The sequence below is a fragment of the Palaemon carinicauda genome, chromosome 9 (genome assembly GCF_036898095.1).
Source record: "Palaemon carinicauda isolate YSFRI2023 chromosome 9, ASM3689809v2, whole genome shotgun sequence".
NCBI classification, from domain to species: Eukaryota; Metazoa; Arthropoda; class Malacostraca; order Decapoda; family Palaemonidae; genus Palaemon; species Palaemon carinicauda.
The window spans coordinates 151,674,532-151,692,381 of NC_090733.1; the positions used below are offsets into that span (position 1 = coordinate 151,674,532).

The following is a 17,850-nucleotide window of genomic DNA, read 5'->3' on the forward strand; positions in this document are numbered from 1 at the left end:
TTCGCCAGCGATCCCTACACAGGTAGGGGGTGTACTCAACAGCGCCATCTGTCGTTCAGATACCCAGCACTCATTGTAAACAAAGAACTCAATTTTCTCTCTGTCGGGCTACCGGCAAGACCTACTAATTCGCTGTTGCTAACTGGATTTGTTTTCACAACTATTTGGTGAAGTACACTATTCTAGTTTTGAGCTTTCGCTATGCAGGTGTTTTATCTTCATCTTAAAACTTGAACTCGTTTTGGATAGATTTAATTATGGTGACAAAGAGAATATGGACTTTCTTTCACTTTTAAATGGCCGACCCTTCCCTTAGACGGAAGTGTGTTTAGGCTTTTAGTAATTATCTTATCACGTTATAGATTTTCCTCTATATATTTTATATCTCTCCGCCTTTATTAGGCCTCTTCGATTAACTTTCCATTTTTTATAAACATATAAAATAAATTTTAATGCTTTGTTTATATAGACCTTTCCTGAGAGTAGGCGGTCCTAACTTGGAAACCGAAGTTAATCAACATTGAGCCCTTTATATCGTCTTTAGCTTTTAAAGGATTTAAAACTTTTTAAATGTAATATTTTATGAAAGAATTTCTTTGATAGTCTTCGTACTGTTTTCAAAGATGAACTAACGTTAGTTTTTTATGCTACGCAGTTGTTGACGTTCAGGACGTTCAACATGCGCTCTATCGTTACGATAGAGAGAGAGTGTATCACGGTTTCACTTTGCAGTAAGAGTAAATCTATTCTGACGTTTTGTTCATTCTTTCTTAGCTTAAATGTTTTAAATTCTAATTTAAAGGAACTTTTTATTTGAAAAACCTTTCAGTTTTTTCCTTTAGTCAAATAACATGTTTTTTTGACGATATATAATTGGGCTCTTCTCTTAGGTGCAAAATCAAGAGAGATAGAGAGAGAGATAGAGACGGAGGGAGAGAGAGGAGAGATAACGTTCCGTTCAAGCGGGTAACGTTTTTCTCGTGTTACTCTCGTCCCTAGTCTCTGTACGGGGAGGAAGGATAAAACGTTTTTAGGTTTTTATTCTCGTCTCCAGGCTATGTGCGGTGAGAGATTGAAAACGTAGTTATATGAACTAGTGTTTAGTCTCTTTCCCAGCCACTGATTTTTCTTTTTATCTTAAAATATGTTTTCTGTTTTTTGCTGGTATTATGAGCTTGCATTATACGACTAATTTCGCAATTACTACCTTTTAATGAAGGGTAGAATTGCGTGTTTCAGGTAGAAATAAGTGCAAAACAGAAAATCGAAGTGAGAAAGTGATATGCGCAAAGTGTTACAGTGTTGCGTCCGAGGCGCAAAGTGTTAGTGTTGCGTCCGAGGGTTCGTCTGTTCGTGCCTGTCGTTCACCTAGTCCGGGACCTCTTGCAAGCTCCCAAGCCCAGGGGAGAAGTAATGTCAAACGACTTATGGGTTCGAGAGGCCTTGACCAACGAACAGACGTTTTCCCTCTATGGTATCGGGTGTTTCTTACCAAGATCTCCCCTACCATAAGACGAGAGAGACGTTGTTTCTCCTCGCCATCCGTAGGCTTTTCGCATAAGAAACCTGTCACAAGGTTTCGAAGCCCTTAAGCGAAAGTCAGTCCTTTCAGGACAGGTCCAGCGTCCTGGTTACAGCCATTAGGACAGCTCTGACCCTATGCAGTCATCGGATAACTGCTCGCCGCCTAACAAAAGCGTAACACAGACTTCGAAAGTTTTTTTTTGTAGGCAAAGTGTTGCGGTCACAGACGTTACCCTCGTCTATTACCACAACCATTTCCGTTGATCCTTAAGGGGTTGTATGGCAAAACATGCAGTATATGCTTGCCTCCCTTATGGAAGACTATTCTGCCGATTAGTCCGTTGAGTCTAGCCGTTTATCTCATCGATATCCTGGCTTTTAGCCAACTTAACGTTCCTTTGTGCTTTCTGTTGACGTTGGCGTAGCTTAGTCACGTCAGTCAGGTTGTTTAGAACCACACTCGATGCGGTCTCGTGTGGTTTTTCAGCCGCATTTGGACGTTAGGCCACTGGCTGATACTCCTGTTGACGTTCTAGACGTTCACTAACAATCGGAGTTGACTTGTTTTGACGCTGTGCGTCAACCTCCGCATTCTAGAGTTGTTTTGACTGCTCAGTCTAGGCAGTCAAAGCAGTCTCGAGTGGACGCTGTACGTCCTCACGCACCTGTTGTGGTTGACAGTTCAGTTGTTGACAGTTCACAGACTGTCAAGCAGTTACATGACGTTGCGTTCTGGTCCGCTACTAATGCACCAGTGAGAGACTCAGCTTTTATCGGACAAGGTTCCTGTAGATGAGGAAGTTGCTGTTCTCCCTCCTACTGATATTCCCTTGAGGACTCTGTCAGATGGAGAGGAGCCTTAAGCTGCTTAGCCTCCTATGGACTTTAATTAAATCATGATGATTTTTTAAGGATCTTCGTCCGGATCTTGTAACTGCTGCTCCTCGTTCGCCTAAACGTCAGAGCTTACACTAGGCCTAGCTACTTCGAAGCCGTTGTTTTTAAGCTAGTGCTCTCTCGCTCTCCTAGAGAGCGTTACGTTGGCTAGGCGACTGGTTTTTCACCAGGAGGAGTTTGGGGGATACAGCCTTTGCTTTCCCTTCTTTTAAACTGGTTTATAGAGCGAGAGTCTGATATGACACGAGAGAAGTCCTCGGCTTGGGAGTTCATGCCTCTGCCCAGATAGACTTCTCAATTCTGGTAGACTCTCCCTGGCGCCTAGCCAGGAGACGCTCCAAGTTGTTTACAGGTCAACTCCTCAGCTGTTGTCGAGCCTTTGAAGTTTTGCTGTACTATTATGTCACGCATAACAAGGCTTTCAGGGATGGTAAACGGTTCCGCCTCAGTCGCTAACCCCGTCTGTTGCCACACCTGCTCCCGTAAACCCTAAATGGGCTTTGCTGCAAGACATGCAGTCCAAGCTTGCGTCCTTGATAGAGGACTTAAATGCGGAGAAGAACCTTCTGGCCAACAACCTTCCAACCGGTCGGTTGTGCGCCCTGTTGACGCTGAGGTAACCTACTCGCGTCTGCCAGTTGAGGTGGTTCCTCCACCGATGCGACCCAGTGTGGGTTGCCAGCCGCACGTTGACGTTAAGCGACGCTCGGAGGTGGTTGTTGACGTTCAGGACGTTCAACAACCAGCAGAGGTGACTTGTTGTGACGCAGTGCGTCAACCTCAGCAACCCGGTAGGGTGTTGACTGCACAACCCAGACGGTCTAGACAGTTTCGGGTTGACGCTGTGCTTCCTCGCGCACCCATGGTTGTTGACAGTTCACAGACTGTGCAGCAGTTCCATGATATTGCATCCGGCTCCGTCACGCATCCACCAGTGCAACCGGATTCAGCGAGCCAGACGTTGCCCACTCCGTTGCCGTTTCCTCATCAGTTTCGGATGAGGAACCCTCTGATGAGGACGTTGCTGAACAACAAGACGATCAGCCCCCAGCCCTGCTATCCATCCAGAAGATGCTGAAGAAGGAACGCTGCTCAGTCAGGCTGTGGATGAGTCTGGTAGGGACGCTGTCATCCGTGGATCAATTTGTGTCACTAGGAAGACTACACCTCCGTCCTCTTCTATACCATCTAGCTTTTCACTGGAAAAAGGACAAGACGCTAGAAGCGGTCTCGATCCCGGTTTCCGAAAAGATAAAGTCTTGTCTGACTTGGTGAAAGGACAATATCAACCTAAGAGAGGGTCTTCCCCTGGCTGTTCAGACTCCCAACCACGTTCTCTTCTCAGACGCATCGGACGTAGGCTGGGGTGCGACATTAGACGGTCGGGAATGCTCGGGAATATGGAACTCGAGTCAAAGGACAATGCATTTCAACTGCAAGGAGCTACTGGCAGTACGTCTGGCCTGGAAAAGCTTCAGGTCTCTCCTTCAAGGCAAAGTGGTGGAGGTGAACTCGGACAACACCACGGCTTTGGCGTACATCTCCAACCAAGGAGGGACCTACTCTCTGACGTTGTACGAGATCGCAAGGGACCTCCTCACCTGGTCAAAAGGTCTAAACATATCACTAGTAACGAGGTTCATCCAAGGCAACTTGAATGTCATGGCAGATTGTCTCAGTCGGAAGGGACAAATAATTCCAACAGAATGGACCCTCCACAAGGATGTATGCAAGAGACTTTGGGCCACCTGGGGCCAGCCAACCATAGATCTCTTCGCAACCTCGATGACCAAGAGGCTCCCAATATTTTGCTCACCAATCCCGGACCCAGCAGCAGTTCATATAGATGCCTTTCTCCTAGATTGGTCACATCTAGATCTATATGCATTCCCTCCGTTCAAGATTGTCAACAAGGTACTGCAGAAGTTCGCCTCTCACGAAGGGACAAGGTTGACGCTAGTTGCTTCCCTCTGGCCCGCGAGAGAATGGTTCACCGAGGTACTTCGATGGCTAGTAGACGTTCCCAGAACACTTCCCCTAAGGGTGGACCTTCTACGTCAGCCACACGTAAAGAAGGTACACCAAGGCCTCCACGCTCTTCGTCTGACTGCCTTCAGACTATCGAAAGACTCTCAAGAGCTAGAGGCTTTTCGAAGGAGGCAGCCAGAGCGATTGCTAGAGCAAGGAGAACATCCACCCTTAGAGTCTACCAATCGAAGTGGGAAATCTTCCGAAACTGGTGCAAGTCAGTATCCGTATCCTCGACCAGTACCTCTGTAACTCAAATAGCTGACTTCCTCTTATATCTGAGGAAAGAACGATCTCTTTCAGCTCCCACTATCAAGGGTTACAGAAGCATGTTGACATCAGTCTTCCGTCACAGAGGCTTAGATCTTTCCAACAATAAAGATCTACAGGACCTCCTTAAGTCTTTTGAGACCACGAAGAAGCGTCGTTTGGTTACACCTGGTTGGAATTTAGACGTGGTACTAAGATTCCTTATGTCATACAGGTTCGAACCGCTACAATCAGCCTCCCTGAAAGATCTCACCTTAAAGACACTTTTCCTGGTATGCTTAGCCACAGCTAAAAGAGTCAGTGAGATTCATGCCTTCAGCAAGAACATCGGATTCTCATCTGAAACGGCTACATGTTCTCTACAACTTGGTTTTCTAGCCAAAAACGAGCTGCCTTCTCGACCTTGGCCAAAATCGTTCGATATTCCAAGCTTATCGTATGGTTGGAAATGAACTAGAAAGAGTCTTATGCCCTGTAAGAGCTCTTAAGTTCTATTTAAAACGAACTAAACCTTTACGAGGCCCGTCTGAAGCTTTATGGTGTTCAGTTAAGAAACCATCTTTGCCTATGTCAAAGAATGCTTTATCCTATTTTATCAGACTGTTAATACGAGAAGCTCATTCCCATCTGAATGAGGAAGACCAAGCTTTGCTGAAGGTAAGGACACACGAAGTTAGAGCTGTCGCTACTTCCGTGGCCTTTAAACAAAATAGATCTCTGCGAAGTATAATCGACGCAACCTATTGGAAAAGCAAGTCAGTGTTCGCGTCTTTTTATCTTAAGAATGTCCAGTCTCTTTACGAGAACTGCTACACTCTGGGACCATTCGTAGCAACGAGTGCAGTAGTGGGTGAGGGCTCAACCACTACAATTCCCTAATTCCATAACCTTTTTAATCTTTCTCTTGAAATGTTTTATTGTTGTATTTTGGGTTGTCCGGAAGGCTAAGAAGCCTTTCGCATCCTACTTGATTTGGCGGGTGGTCAAAGTCATTTCTTGAGAAGCGCCTAGATTAGAGGTTTTGATGAGGTCCTGTTGTATGGGTTGCAACCCTTGATACTTCAGCTCCTAGGGGTCGCTCAGCATCCTAAGAGGATCGCGAGGCTCCGTAAGGAAGACGTACTTAAAAAGGCAGAGTAATTGTTCAAGTCGACTTCCTTACCAGGTACCTATTTATTTTGTTTAGTTATTTTGATAACTTCTAAAATGAAATAAAAATTCTTAGCTCATATGATGTAAACATATTTTGCTGGTCTCTACCCACCCCCCTGGGTGTGAATCAGCTATTATAATCACCGGCTAAGTTAAATATTGAAAAATGTTATTTTGATAATAAAATAAATTTTTGAATATACTTACCCAGTGATTATAAATTAAAGGACCCTCCCTTCCTCCCCAATAGAGACACAGTGGACCGAGGAGAAAATTGAGTTATTTGTTTACAATGAGTACTGGGTATCTGAACGACAGATGGCGCTGTTGAGTACACCCCCTACCTGTGTAGCGATCGCTGGCGAATTTTTCCGTAGAGTTTTCTGTCGAGCAACAGAGTTGCAGCTATTATAATCACCGGGTAAGTATATTCAAAAATTTATTTTATTATCAAAATAACATTTTTCCTAACTATACAAACCTTGAGCTCTATACAAATTTGGTAACCCATCACCTATCCCACTGCAAGTCCTGCATGCAATCAAAAGTAACGAGACAACACCAGTGTGTGTGTGTACCCCGCTAACTAGCGGTGGGTAGTTATACCTTGCTAAAAGTCTTAAGGCTAGTCTTAAGCTTCGCTAAAAGTATATTCACAAATAAAGAGCTTGAATTTGTATTGCTAGGGAAAATACAAGTTACTTCAAATTTATCATGTTTAATACCATTAGTGTATCATTATCTCTAATGTCACTCTTTACAAATTCTATTCAAAGCTAAAATATTGTTTACCCTTTACAGCATGACGAAGTCCACATAGATGTCATGCTATCCAGTTTCATCACTGGATCTGTATCGGCATGGTTTATCATAATAATCCTCCACCTCACCAACTGTGCCTCTTTTGGGGACTAGTAAGTTACATTTTTTCCTTGAATAGTGGCCCTATACCATACTATATATGAGAAAAAGTTGAGAGAATTGAGGAGTCGCATACTGTATATTACTGTACAATATACTTGTACGTGACATGCATAGTATGACGTCTTTCTAATAAGCATCTTGTACAATATACTTGTACGTGACATGCATAGTATGACGTCTTTCCAATAAGCATCAGAAGATCATGTGTAACTTTGCAGCATAGAGCCTCTTTGCTACATTACTGGTAAGTGCTTTAGTGCATATGGAAATTGCATTTTTATGTTGCTACACTATTGAGGTGATAGTAATGTAAACATTATACAGTACTGAAGTATATATTACAGTACTGTGAAAACTAACTACCTGTAGAATGAAGTGAATTGTATAGAAGACAACTTTAGTATAGTCAGTCGACTTCTTGAAAGCGGGTATCTCGCCTTAACTAAGTAAACTGTACTGAATTGATATTAGTGTGCATATTCCAGCAATATACACTATACTGTAGTATCAGTGAGTGTTAGTGTTAGGAACAGTGATTTGTGTTATTATAAACTTAGGGTATTAAGTCAACTACCCATAAACAGAGGATAAAAAACAAATTAATCTTCTTGACTTGGATACCATACTGTAATAGTGTACTGTAGTAATAACATTAATGTACAATTACAGTAGTATAAACTACAGTAGATTGAATGAGCCATGCAAATACAATAGATGTTATTTATAGTGTTTGCCGGCCACTTGGTGAGGGTAGTAATGAGTCTTCTGACCATTGGAGCCAATTTCAATGGGTTTTTCCTTTTTGTTGTGGTTGCTGTTACCGAACCTCTCAAAACTTCAAGAGCCTACTTTTGTTTGGGTATATCATCTACTAGCTGATCCTGGCATGGGTGTCCTCATGTAGGGACAATGAGGTATTTTCCCTCTGAAGTTCTTTTTAAATAAACCATGATTAACAACAGCACTGAAAAAAATTATTACATTTAATTACATTACTGTTTTCGTTCCATTCTACAGTACATGTTTTTCAGTTTTAAGTAAATCGAATGTATTCTTATATTTCATATTTGTATACAGAATAAAACTGCATTATTCTTACATGAAAATATTTCAGTTTAACAGTATATGAAACCATAGAATGGAAATCGATGCAACTTTACGTATATGTTTCTTTATTGCATCTTGCTTCACTTAAATTATAGGCATTGCAATTCCTGGGCATGTACTATCAATATATATACATATATTAATATATATATTATAATTGCTTTATTAGTTAGAGAAGCCAGTTTTTTTATTAACTGGCTAGCTCAAAGGGTCAAAAGCTGATGATTGATTGATTAAGATTTCCATGCATGGGCAGCCCACTAGAGGTAAATCTTGAAAGGCCTCAACATAGGTTTAGAATGATGAACAAAGATCCTGATGATGGAATGCAAGCAAATTCCATCAAATATTGACTGAGTGGGAGGGAGTCAGGAGCTGAAAAATCCATGGGGGGAGGGGGGCTGGTAGCCCCATTTTAGTGCCCCTAAACCCATTCCTCATTGGTCCACAAGAAATTTTATTTGCTTATTTTGTCCTCGCTGCCCAAGTGCCAGAGAGGGAATTTTGGGTCAAAAGGAATTGTCTGCTTGATACCTGGAACTATATATTTTTCTACTATTAAGATTTTGTATCTCCCCTTTGGAACATATAATGTGAAAATCCATGGATCCAGGACTCCTTGGAGGCACTTCATATTAGGAGTGGGACTGCCTGCTCACTGTCACAAGCTAAGATAGTGATTAAAGTAGAAAACTCCAATCTCCTACCGAAACAAAGGATAGAATACCTGGGCATGGTGCCCACCAGGGAAGCTTTAGAGAATAGTTGCAGCAACCTCATGGAGGTAGTTCACCTGTTCCTGATCAGACCAACAACTGCTTGACCTGGCAGATTTCCATGGTCATCTGTCTTTGCTGGAGAAGCTGGTATTGTGTACATCTCCACCAGAAATCACTTCAGTGATGTCTGAAACAGCAAAGGCGAGTTGCTGAGGATTTCCTTCTTTTGTCTTTCAGGGAACTAGTAGGTCCTGGAGATCTTATCTGGTGGTAAGATGACACGCATTTCCAGAGATAAGGGATTTTGACGAAGGAAAAATCTATTTCTGGGGAGAGACCTGTGACGCCCGGTGAAAAGGGTCCTTCTTACACTTTTCTAATATAAATCTTCCAAATATACTAGAGAAAGATAAAAGCATGGAATGCAGAGGTTACAACCCTCGCGCGAACACCTTGTTGGTGTCGTGTATTTATCAAGGGCGTGTGGAAACCACTATTCACAGGCTGTCTTCCATTTAGATAATCCCTTCATCAAAGGGGAGGGCCATGACAGGCCCTAGAGAATACAGTTGGGCTACGCCACCGACACCTACTACTCGCGCTCTCCAGGTCATCCTTCTGCAAGAACATATGGCTTGGCAAGGAAAAGGGTGGGTCCGTACAAAAATAACCGGGAAGGGTTTCACCGGGCGTCACAGGTCTCTCCCCAGAAATAGATTTTTCCTAAGTCAAAATCCCTTTTCTGGGTCGATCTGTGACGGCTGGTGAAAATGTACCAGAAAATGCCTTCCAAGCCCAACAAAGTAATAACATAATGCGGAGAATACAATCACCATGTACGACAATAATATAATATAATAATGTAAGAAACGTCCAATTACCAACTAGCCAAATGACATGGGGAGCGTAAGGCTAAATAACTAAGACGACAAGGAATCAACCGAGTGCCAAATCGCAAAAGGCATCAAACCTTACATGTCTAAGCATATCTAAACCTTAAAGAACGGTAACTACAATAACAGTTAAACCATAGGAATTAAACATGGCAAATATCATAGGGCTAACAAACTACCCAGGAGAGTGACGACGTGGTGTGAGTGGCGGGTAGGAGGGAGAAGAGGAGAGATGGAAGAAAGGAAGAAGCCGAGATTAATGGAGAGGGAATAGGCTCCCCGCTGCCATCGTCGGGTATTTAAGGGCCTGTAAAATCTTTAGATAGTGGCGTAAGACAACCATAGGGGATTTCCAACCCGTACATTTTTTGTTTAAAAATCATCATAGTCCCTGTTCTGGAAGTAATTGATGTAGGTATCTACTGTCCGTATATCATGAGCCTGGGGAAATGATTCCGGATTAGTATGTTTAAAGAAGTAGAGGATTTGTTGCCTGATGCCGTGAATGGAAATAGTACCTCCTTGTTCCCCGATAGCCAAGGGGACAGACGAGCGGGTGGTAGTTCTAGCTAAAAAAGGCCTTGAGAGTAGTGACTGAACACAGAGAAAAGATCCTGGGGAAGAAGAATAATCTTCCGAGAGGAGCACCTATTTTGCGGATCCTCATTTCTTAGCTAGGAAATCATTGTCTGGAGAAAGGAGTTCTTCGGCTGTAGGGAGGAAATCTATGTTTTCCGGGTTCGTGAGAGAGCTGCTAGTTCTGATATTCCATCACCTGAGGCCAAAGCCGTTAGAAATAAGAGTGATAAGAGCAGGATTCATTGTCCGTGTCCGGCGCAAGTTTTGAGGACAACGTTCATAGACCAGAGTCCTTTTGTGGCCAAACCGAAGGTCAAAGCCTAGCACATGTTTTTGGAATAGATGAGAAATAGGAATCAGCTAGGTTAATGTTAAGCCCAACAAGGAAGATCTTCTTCAAAGCTTTCTTGATGGTGGTTAAAGTGCTAACTGTTAGGCCTTTGCCAAATAAGAACCTCGAGAAAGAGATGTCAATATTCGGAGACATACGAGTACGGTCTGAACTCTTAGGGAATCTGCTAGTTGTTAACGGCCGAATCATATTGGCGAATTGTCGAGTCCCTTTTGTCTGATTCGATGTAGAGATCGATTTCCGGTTCAATGTTCGCGTCTCTACGAGCTGCAATCTTCCTGTAGTCCACAAAGTCAGAGTTTCGGCTACCCTTGAGCAATCTGACACAGTGAGTTTGGATTACTTGAGTCAGTTTGGGGAATGGAATCCGGAAGGGACGGAGTTTCAACTCGAGGAGGAGAGGAAACCAACTGTTCTTGGCCAGTGAGGTGGTACCAAAACCACTGCCCCCCGGAAGGAGCGTAGTTTGTGTAAAAGTCTCATTAGAAGATTCACTGGGGGAAATAAGTAAACCTTCTTCTAATGGTTCCTGAGTATCCACCGGAATGAAATTATGTCTAGAAACCATTCTGACTCCAGTGGTTCCGTCCTGGCTAGTGAGTCTGCTCTCACATTCTGGACTCCCGCAAGGTGAGTTACTGACAGGATCCAGTTCTTTTCTGTTGGCCAGGCGAAGATAGTGACCAGGATTCGATTCAGGTTGGGTGACTTGGATCTTCTCCTGTTGACGCAGTGTACCACGTCTGTTCTGTCTGACACTACTCTGATGTGGCTCGGCCTCGGAGGAGAGAGTCTCTTCAGGGTCAAGAACACTGCCATGTCTTCGAGAACATTGATATGGGTCTGTTTCATGGCGGGTGACCAAGACCCCTGAAACATCTGATGTTCGGAGTAATCCCCCCATCCACTTAGAGGCGCGACTGTATGGAATGTCTCTTGTGGAGGTGGGAATTGTAGAGGAACCGATTTGGAGAGGTTCTTCGGTTCGGACCATGGGCGTAGTCTCATTTTCAAGACAGAGGGGATCTTTGAGACCTTGTCTCTTAAAGGTACTGTAGCTCTCTTCCTCCAAACTCGATTGATGTCTTTGAATTTTTGTTATTGAAGTGAATTGGAGAAGGCCGATGATACTTTATAAGGTTCTTCTGAACATCTGTTTGTGTTTGAGAAAATTCTTGTTCTTGGAAGCTATTCCTCTTACCTTTTTGGAAGGGAGAGACAACGTGTGCTTCGAAAGGTGCCACTGAATGTCTAACCATTCTAAGTGGCCTGATGGTTGCAGGCGAGACTTTTGGAGATTGACCCGAAATCACAGGTTGTCGAGAAATCGAAGTACTTCCTTCGTAGCTCTGTTGCCTTCTATGGCCGACCGGGCCCAAATGCGCCAACCGTCCAGATAAGCCATGATCTGTATCTCTTGGTTCCTGAGTTGATCTAACACTGTCTCTCCCAGTTTCGTGAATATCCTGGGATCAATGTTGAGGCCGAAGCGCCTGTCTTGAATGCAAAGGCTTTCCTGCCTAGGCGGAAACCCAGATAAGAAAAGAAGTTTCGAGCTATAGGCACATGATAATAGTCATCGGTAAGATCGACAGAGGTGGTGACGGCCCCACGAGGAAGTAAGGTCCGTACCTGAGAGATAGTCATCATCCGGAACTTGCCGCAGAGAATGTAAGAGTTTAGCTTTGACAAGTCCCGGTCCACTCTCAATGCCGACAAGCCTTTCTTCGGAATTGTGAACAGGCGGCCTTGGAACTTCGGTGATCGGTCCCGTTTGATTGCTTTCTTCTTGAGTAACTCTGTGGTGTACTCTTTCAGGATGGGAGTGGATTTCTGGGAGAGGGTCACTGGTGGAGGAGGAGGACCTTGTGGCCATTTCCACTTCAAACCTTTAGAGATTATGCTATGAGCCCACGGACCGAAGGTCCAATGGTCTTGAAAGTGGTAAAGTCTCTCCCCTACTGGGACTACCTCGTTGTGAGGGAGTGAACCTAGGGGGATCTGGATGCATAGCCGTCGAATCAGAGGAAGACTGTGATGTCGAGTGGGTAACTGACTATTGATGGCAGTGACCCCGGTTCGTTTTGTAGAGGGCAACTCTCTGCTTCTTCTTGAAGAAAGCTTGCTTTTGGTCTTCGACCTTCTTTCTGGCAGTGAGGCCCCGCCTTTCCTGCAATTTTGGGTTGCTCTCGTATCATCTTGTAGAACCTTGTTCACCTCCTCCTGAGGGAAGAGGGTTTTACCTCATCAGGAGGAAACTATCAGCCTGCTCGATTCCTGTCTGATAGAGGCCTCAGACAGAACGTATTTCCCACAACTAACCCGATCAGACCACCAAACGTGTAGGTCGAATTGGAAGGGCAGATATTGGTTCTTCCTGAATATCCGAAACAAAGTCTCAGTGGGATAAATCGAGGCTAGAGTCTCCCCGAGGTGGGGTCCGGCTCTTTAAGAGCCGGTATGGCCGAACCTTCTTTGTCAGTTTGAATAGTAAGACCTGTCCATTTATCCATAATAGGCAAGGCAACAATGAGAGCAGCTGTAAATATGGCGTATTCCCCATTGTGTGGGGTGAGCTTGGAATTATCGTACCCCCCAGACCGACAACCTCCTGGTCCAGACAGATCGGGCCTGCCCTTAGGAAATAATACCGTTACCTTCGGTACCTTGTCTAACCTAACCAAGGCATGCTCTTTCAATCGAACGAATCCGTTGAATGGGAATTCTAGTCCCCGAGAGTAAATTCTAGGTCCCCCAGAGGGCGGACGTCTATGCCATCCAGAGTTATGGTACCATCTATATATGGAACATGTAAGGCAAATATCTATGTGTTGTTTTTATCGAAGGAGGTTACTTCGATATGCCTGGGGCTGTAGGGGGAGTCATCCGAGTTCCGGAACGGATCCGACTCACCACCATATCTTTGAGCTCCGTCGTAGCCCCTTGGCTTTCCCTAGAATGTGTTGCTTCTAGCAGTCACGGTTTTATGCAAGGTAACATGAACATCAGGATCCTTTGAGGGTCCTAGGTCGGTGACGCAGGTAATTGCAAAGCTGAAGGCTCAAAACTCATCACCACCTACCTGCCCGTCCATGGGGTCGATGTCCAACCTTAGAGAGGACACTCCGAGGAGATAGGGTCCTCTAGAGGGAGCATTCCTTCCAAACCTTGATACCCAAGGGCGGAGAGCCTCTCTTGCAGGCCGGAGAGATTCATCATCATCCTGAAAGAAGTGAGGGGATTAGTGATGAAGGAGAAGACCGTTCTCCTCAATAAGCAATGCATACATTAATCCGGATTAAATCATCGCCAAAGGATATCAAAAGTAAACATATTAGAACCAACTTACATCATGGGTCCGGAGTAGCGAGGACAGCTCATAGCAGAGCATGCATGACTCCGGGAACCATACCATGTAGGCGGACCTTCTGTAAAAGAAAGGGGACATAAGTCTGGATGTTCCTTGAAACTCTGGTTAGTGATCCTATTCACAGGCTGGGATCAGCCGTATAACTAATAAAATGCCTATATTTGTGCATATATTTAATTCTAACTATGTATAAATATGGATAAATATCCATACAACATCGTGTTCAAATAGAAATAAATTTCCACTCAGTACTTGGAACCGAACGCTAGCCCCTTCTAATGAAAAGCCAGGTCGAAACCAACCATGCCATGAAAGGCTATCTACTGTTCCTTGAGACTCTGGTCAGTGAACAGATGAATTAATAGAATACTAATATCCAGTAACCACATAACATGTAACTATAAACCTCATCGGTAAAATAATGTTAACCCCGGTTCTGAACGTCTGAGTCAGGGGTGGCCAACCTATGGTGCATGCGCCAACAGTGGCGCATTTCATGATTACAAGTGTCGCACTATACCCCAAAGATAGTAAATTGAATGACTTTTCTTTAAAATTGCTAATTATGTTCATATATTTTCATTAGGACTTTCAAGAATAGCTAATGAATATTACCAACGCAAATTCAAAGTGTCATTAAAGTAAGTACAGTTTACTTTGTATTCATGTTAAATCCTTTCCTTTACAGCTAAAACAAAAGATTGGCCACCCGGGGTCCGAGTGATCTCTGTTGCCACCGGAGATCCGGTGACAAAGGTCCGTCTTAGTGAAAACGTGAACATCAGAAGAAATCTAATATTAACCTCAATGCTGAACGCCTGTGCGATATCCGGTCAAGCCGGAGATTTGATGAAAAGGACCGTAATAACGAAATTGTGATTATTCATGAAAAAGGGTTCATACCCTGGTTCTGATCGGCTGATTGATCAAAATGTTAACTCCGGTTCTGATCGTCTGATTGATCTCTGTTTGTACCGGAGATCCAGTGACAAAGGTACGTCATCGTGAAATCGTGACCCTCAGCGGTACGATAACATTCCTCAATACTGAATGTCTGTGTTATCTCCAGTGAAGCCGGAGATTCGATGAAAAAGGGACCGTAATAATATAATTGTGATCAATCATGACAAAGGTTCGTGTGCAAAAGGCCGCAGCCGGAGTCTGAGTGCCGGATTTGACCGTGCACTCCAAATATCTGACTAGTTCACACCTAATGAGTATCCATTATAGCGGAGTTTAACTCAAGGCGGAGCTAAGGGTGTCGGCATAAAGCGACCCCAAATAATGACTCGTACACTACCGTAACCTATAAATAGTGCTAGCTCTATTAACAGTAACCACAACAATAAAACGTGAATATCATTAAACGTAATATCATCAACTCGGAGAATAAGAGGAGGCAGGAATAACTCGTGATCGTATAAAAACGGAAAACGGGAAATCCACCTCTCTTACTCGAGCTTAATAAAGAAAATGAAAGAAGGGGTAACTCATAACTGTAGAAACAGAAAACGAGCACACTATGCTCACGCTCTCAAGTTACATAATAACAACTAACATCACACAATAAAATAAGAAAAATAATAAATTTGATTGCTTTTTTCTTAGTAATTGTAACCAAGAACGAAGAATAACGACAACGTAACAAATAAACATAAAGATATAGTCTAAAACGAGCACCTTCCTGAGGTGTGAACATAACTATAACAAAGACTAAATCGCTATTCTTCGTAGGTCCAAATTGGACTTGCTAGCAAATAAATACCATAGTAAAAACCAATAATAAATAATGATAATAAAAATTGGTCATAAAACGTAAGTGTTATAACCTAGATGACAGAGTACCAGATGGGCAAAATTAACTTGAAAATCTACCGAAGCGAACAATACCCAAAATGGCTGCCGATACCGAGGCAGGCCAACCGCTTCCAAAACTAAAATCCACAATACTGGAAAGGGAACAAATGCCCGGTACTGAAATAAACTGTCAAAACAAACTATGGTACTTAACATTGGTAAAGGTGAAGTAGCAACGTCAGTCATGTTGAATTAACAACAATCTCTTCCGAAAATCACTGGGCAAAAACTTATCAACTTTGCAGGCAAGTCCAAATCAGAAGGATGACCTGGAGAGCGCGAGTAGTAGGTGTCGGTGGCGTAACCCAACTGTACCTCTAGGGCCTGTCACGGCCCTCCTCTTTGATGAAGGGATTATCTAAATGGAAGACAGCCTGTGAATAATGGTTTCCACACGCCCTTGATAAATACACGACACCAACAAGGTGTTCGCGCGAGGGTTGTAACCTCTGCATTCCATGCTTTTATCTTTCTCTAGTATATTTGGAAGATTTATATTAGAAAAGTGTAAGAAGGACCCTTTTCACCGGCCGTCACAGATCGACCCAGAAATAAAGTTTTCAGACCTCTTCAAGTGAGAATGTTCCTCAATGTATCAAATGAAAAGAGTGGTGTGTACTACAGGACATATCTGTATAATTTCATGTTAAGTTTAACTTCAACCTCTTCACCAATCATTGTCATTCCGTACACCGATGGTCAACTTCTCTTTACCAGAGTGTTGATATCCATTTTGTTAATGATAGAATGGTCATGCCAATTTCCACCAAAGTAAGTCTTATTTTAGAATACGCTTTATACATAGCAAATTACGCATATACAGTATATACATAAAGTACATCTATATATAAACATGACCAATTGATTACTTGTGGTGGTACTGAAAAGCACAGTAATACTCTTACAATGATCACTTTGGGATTTCGGTCAATGATGAAGACCTTTCTCTATGACTGTACACTAAAATATTTGTTGATAAAAATGTGTTTTGCTTTGAATTTAAAAAAAAAAGTAATTAAGACTTGTAATCCATATTTCCTTGGCTTCAAGGCATTAGTATTAATTTTTATATGTATTGTATTTTTTGCCACTATTTGGGTGAAACATAACATACTACTGTATATGTTGCTTGTATCTGACTGTACAATATTTTTGTCCTCACTTCCCCTTGCAAAATACTAGAGGAATTACTGAACTTGAAAGGCAGAGAAGTGAGATTTGTTCAAACATGGCTAATTGCTGTGTGATATAGAGTTTTTGGCCCAAGGATATCACCAGTAACTTGCCTTTTAGCCTTCAGTTTGGTTGTTATGATGGGCACATAAGATTGCTTTTTAGACAGATACTTTTAATATTGTCAATTTTGCTCTCCCATTAAGCTGTACTCTATTTTCTGATTAAAAAAAGCCAGCCCTGGTTCTAATTTTGCATTCCCTTTTCCTCTATTCAATGATTAACTAAAACCCAAGGCTCTTAAGTAATAGTTGGTTTTTAATTTAAACATAAAAGCAAATAAAACATTACAGGTGATTGTCTTAACCTTCAGTATTGAACAGCTCCTATTAACATATTCATATGAATGAACATCCGAAGATGGGGCAGATTTTGAGCAGAAATTTTGAGGCTCTGGATCTCTACACTTCTCCCCAATACTCCAGCTTTCTAAAAACGCTCCAATATTCTACAAAGAAGTAAGTTCATATAACATTAGGATTAAATCATAATTTGAAAAAGTGTCTATATTACCAAAATATTTATATGTCCCTTGCAAAAATTACTAAGATGTGCAATTTTTCAACTTTTTTGATATATAAAAGTCCATGTACAAAAATAATTTCATTTTCAGATTATTATGACTGAATAAGATTGACCAAAAAGTCAATATGATCATCAAAAATGAAGAAAGAAAAAAAGGTAATTTAACACTATCAGTGCAGAAAGGCTCTACCGACCGTTGACTGCAACCCTGAAGGCAAGCCGAAGTCATCTTGTGGATGGTTGTTGAGGTTTCCACACAAGCCACAAGTTTTGCCCATGTGTTCTCCCCCAACTATCACCTCCACTTGCCCTCTGGAGTGCCATACAACCTGTACATTTACCAAATAAAGGTGAGGTCAGATTTGTAAAGCTGTTAAACAAAAGCTAGTTATTTAATAGAGCTTAGTGATTATTATAGAA

The 17,850-nt window shown here is 42.6% G+C and overlaps 1 protein-coding gene and 1 long non-coding RNA gene across 3 annotated transcripts in view; one reads left to right on the forward strand and one right to left on the reverse strand.

Annotated features, from left to right (window-relative positions):
* The window catches only part of LOC137647288 (uncharacterized), an 84,891-nt gene that overhangs the window by 13,985 nt on the left and 53,056 nt on the right, over positions 1 to 17,850 (reverse strand). The window contains exons 23-24 of the mRNA XM_068380680.1: positions 17,625 to 17,759; positions 17,213 to 17,353 (exon numbers count right to left, since the gene is read on the reverse strand). Of these exons, the coding sequence (XP_068236781.1) occupies positions 17,213 to 17,353; positions 17,625 to 17,759 (276 nt within the window). The remainder of the gene's footprint in view (positions 1 to 17,212; positions 17,354 to 17,624; positions 17,760 to 17,850) is intronic.
* LOC137647291 (uncharacterized) lies at positions 6,541 to 17,644 on the forward strand. Of its 2 annotated transcripts, none has more exons than XR_011045572.1 (3): positions 6,541 to 6,785; positions 17,199 to 17,363; positions 17,519 to 17,644. It is a non-coding gene; the product is annotated as an uncharacterized lncRNA (long non-coding RNA). The 2 variants fall into 2 exon arrangements; XR_011045571.1 differs by lacking the exon at positions 6,541 to 6,785 and adding an exon at positions 7,637 to 7,709.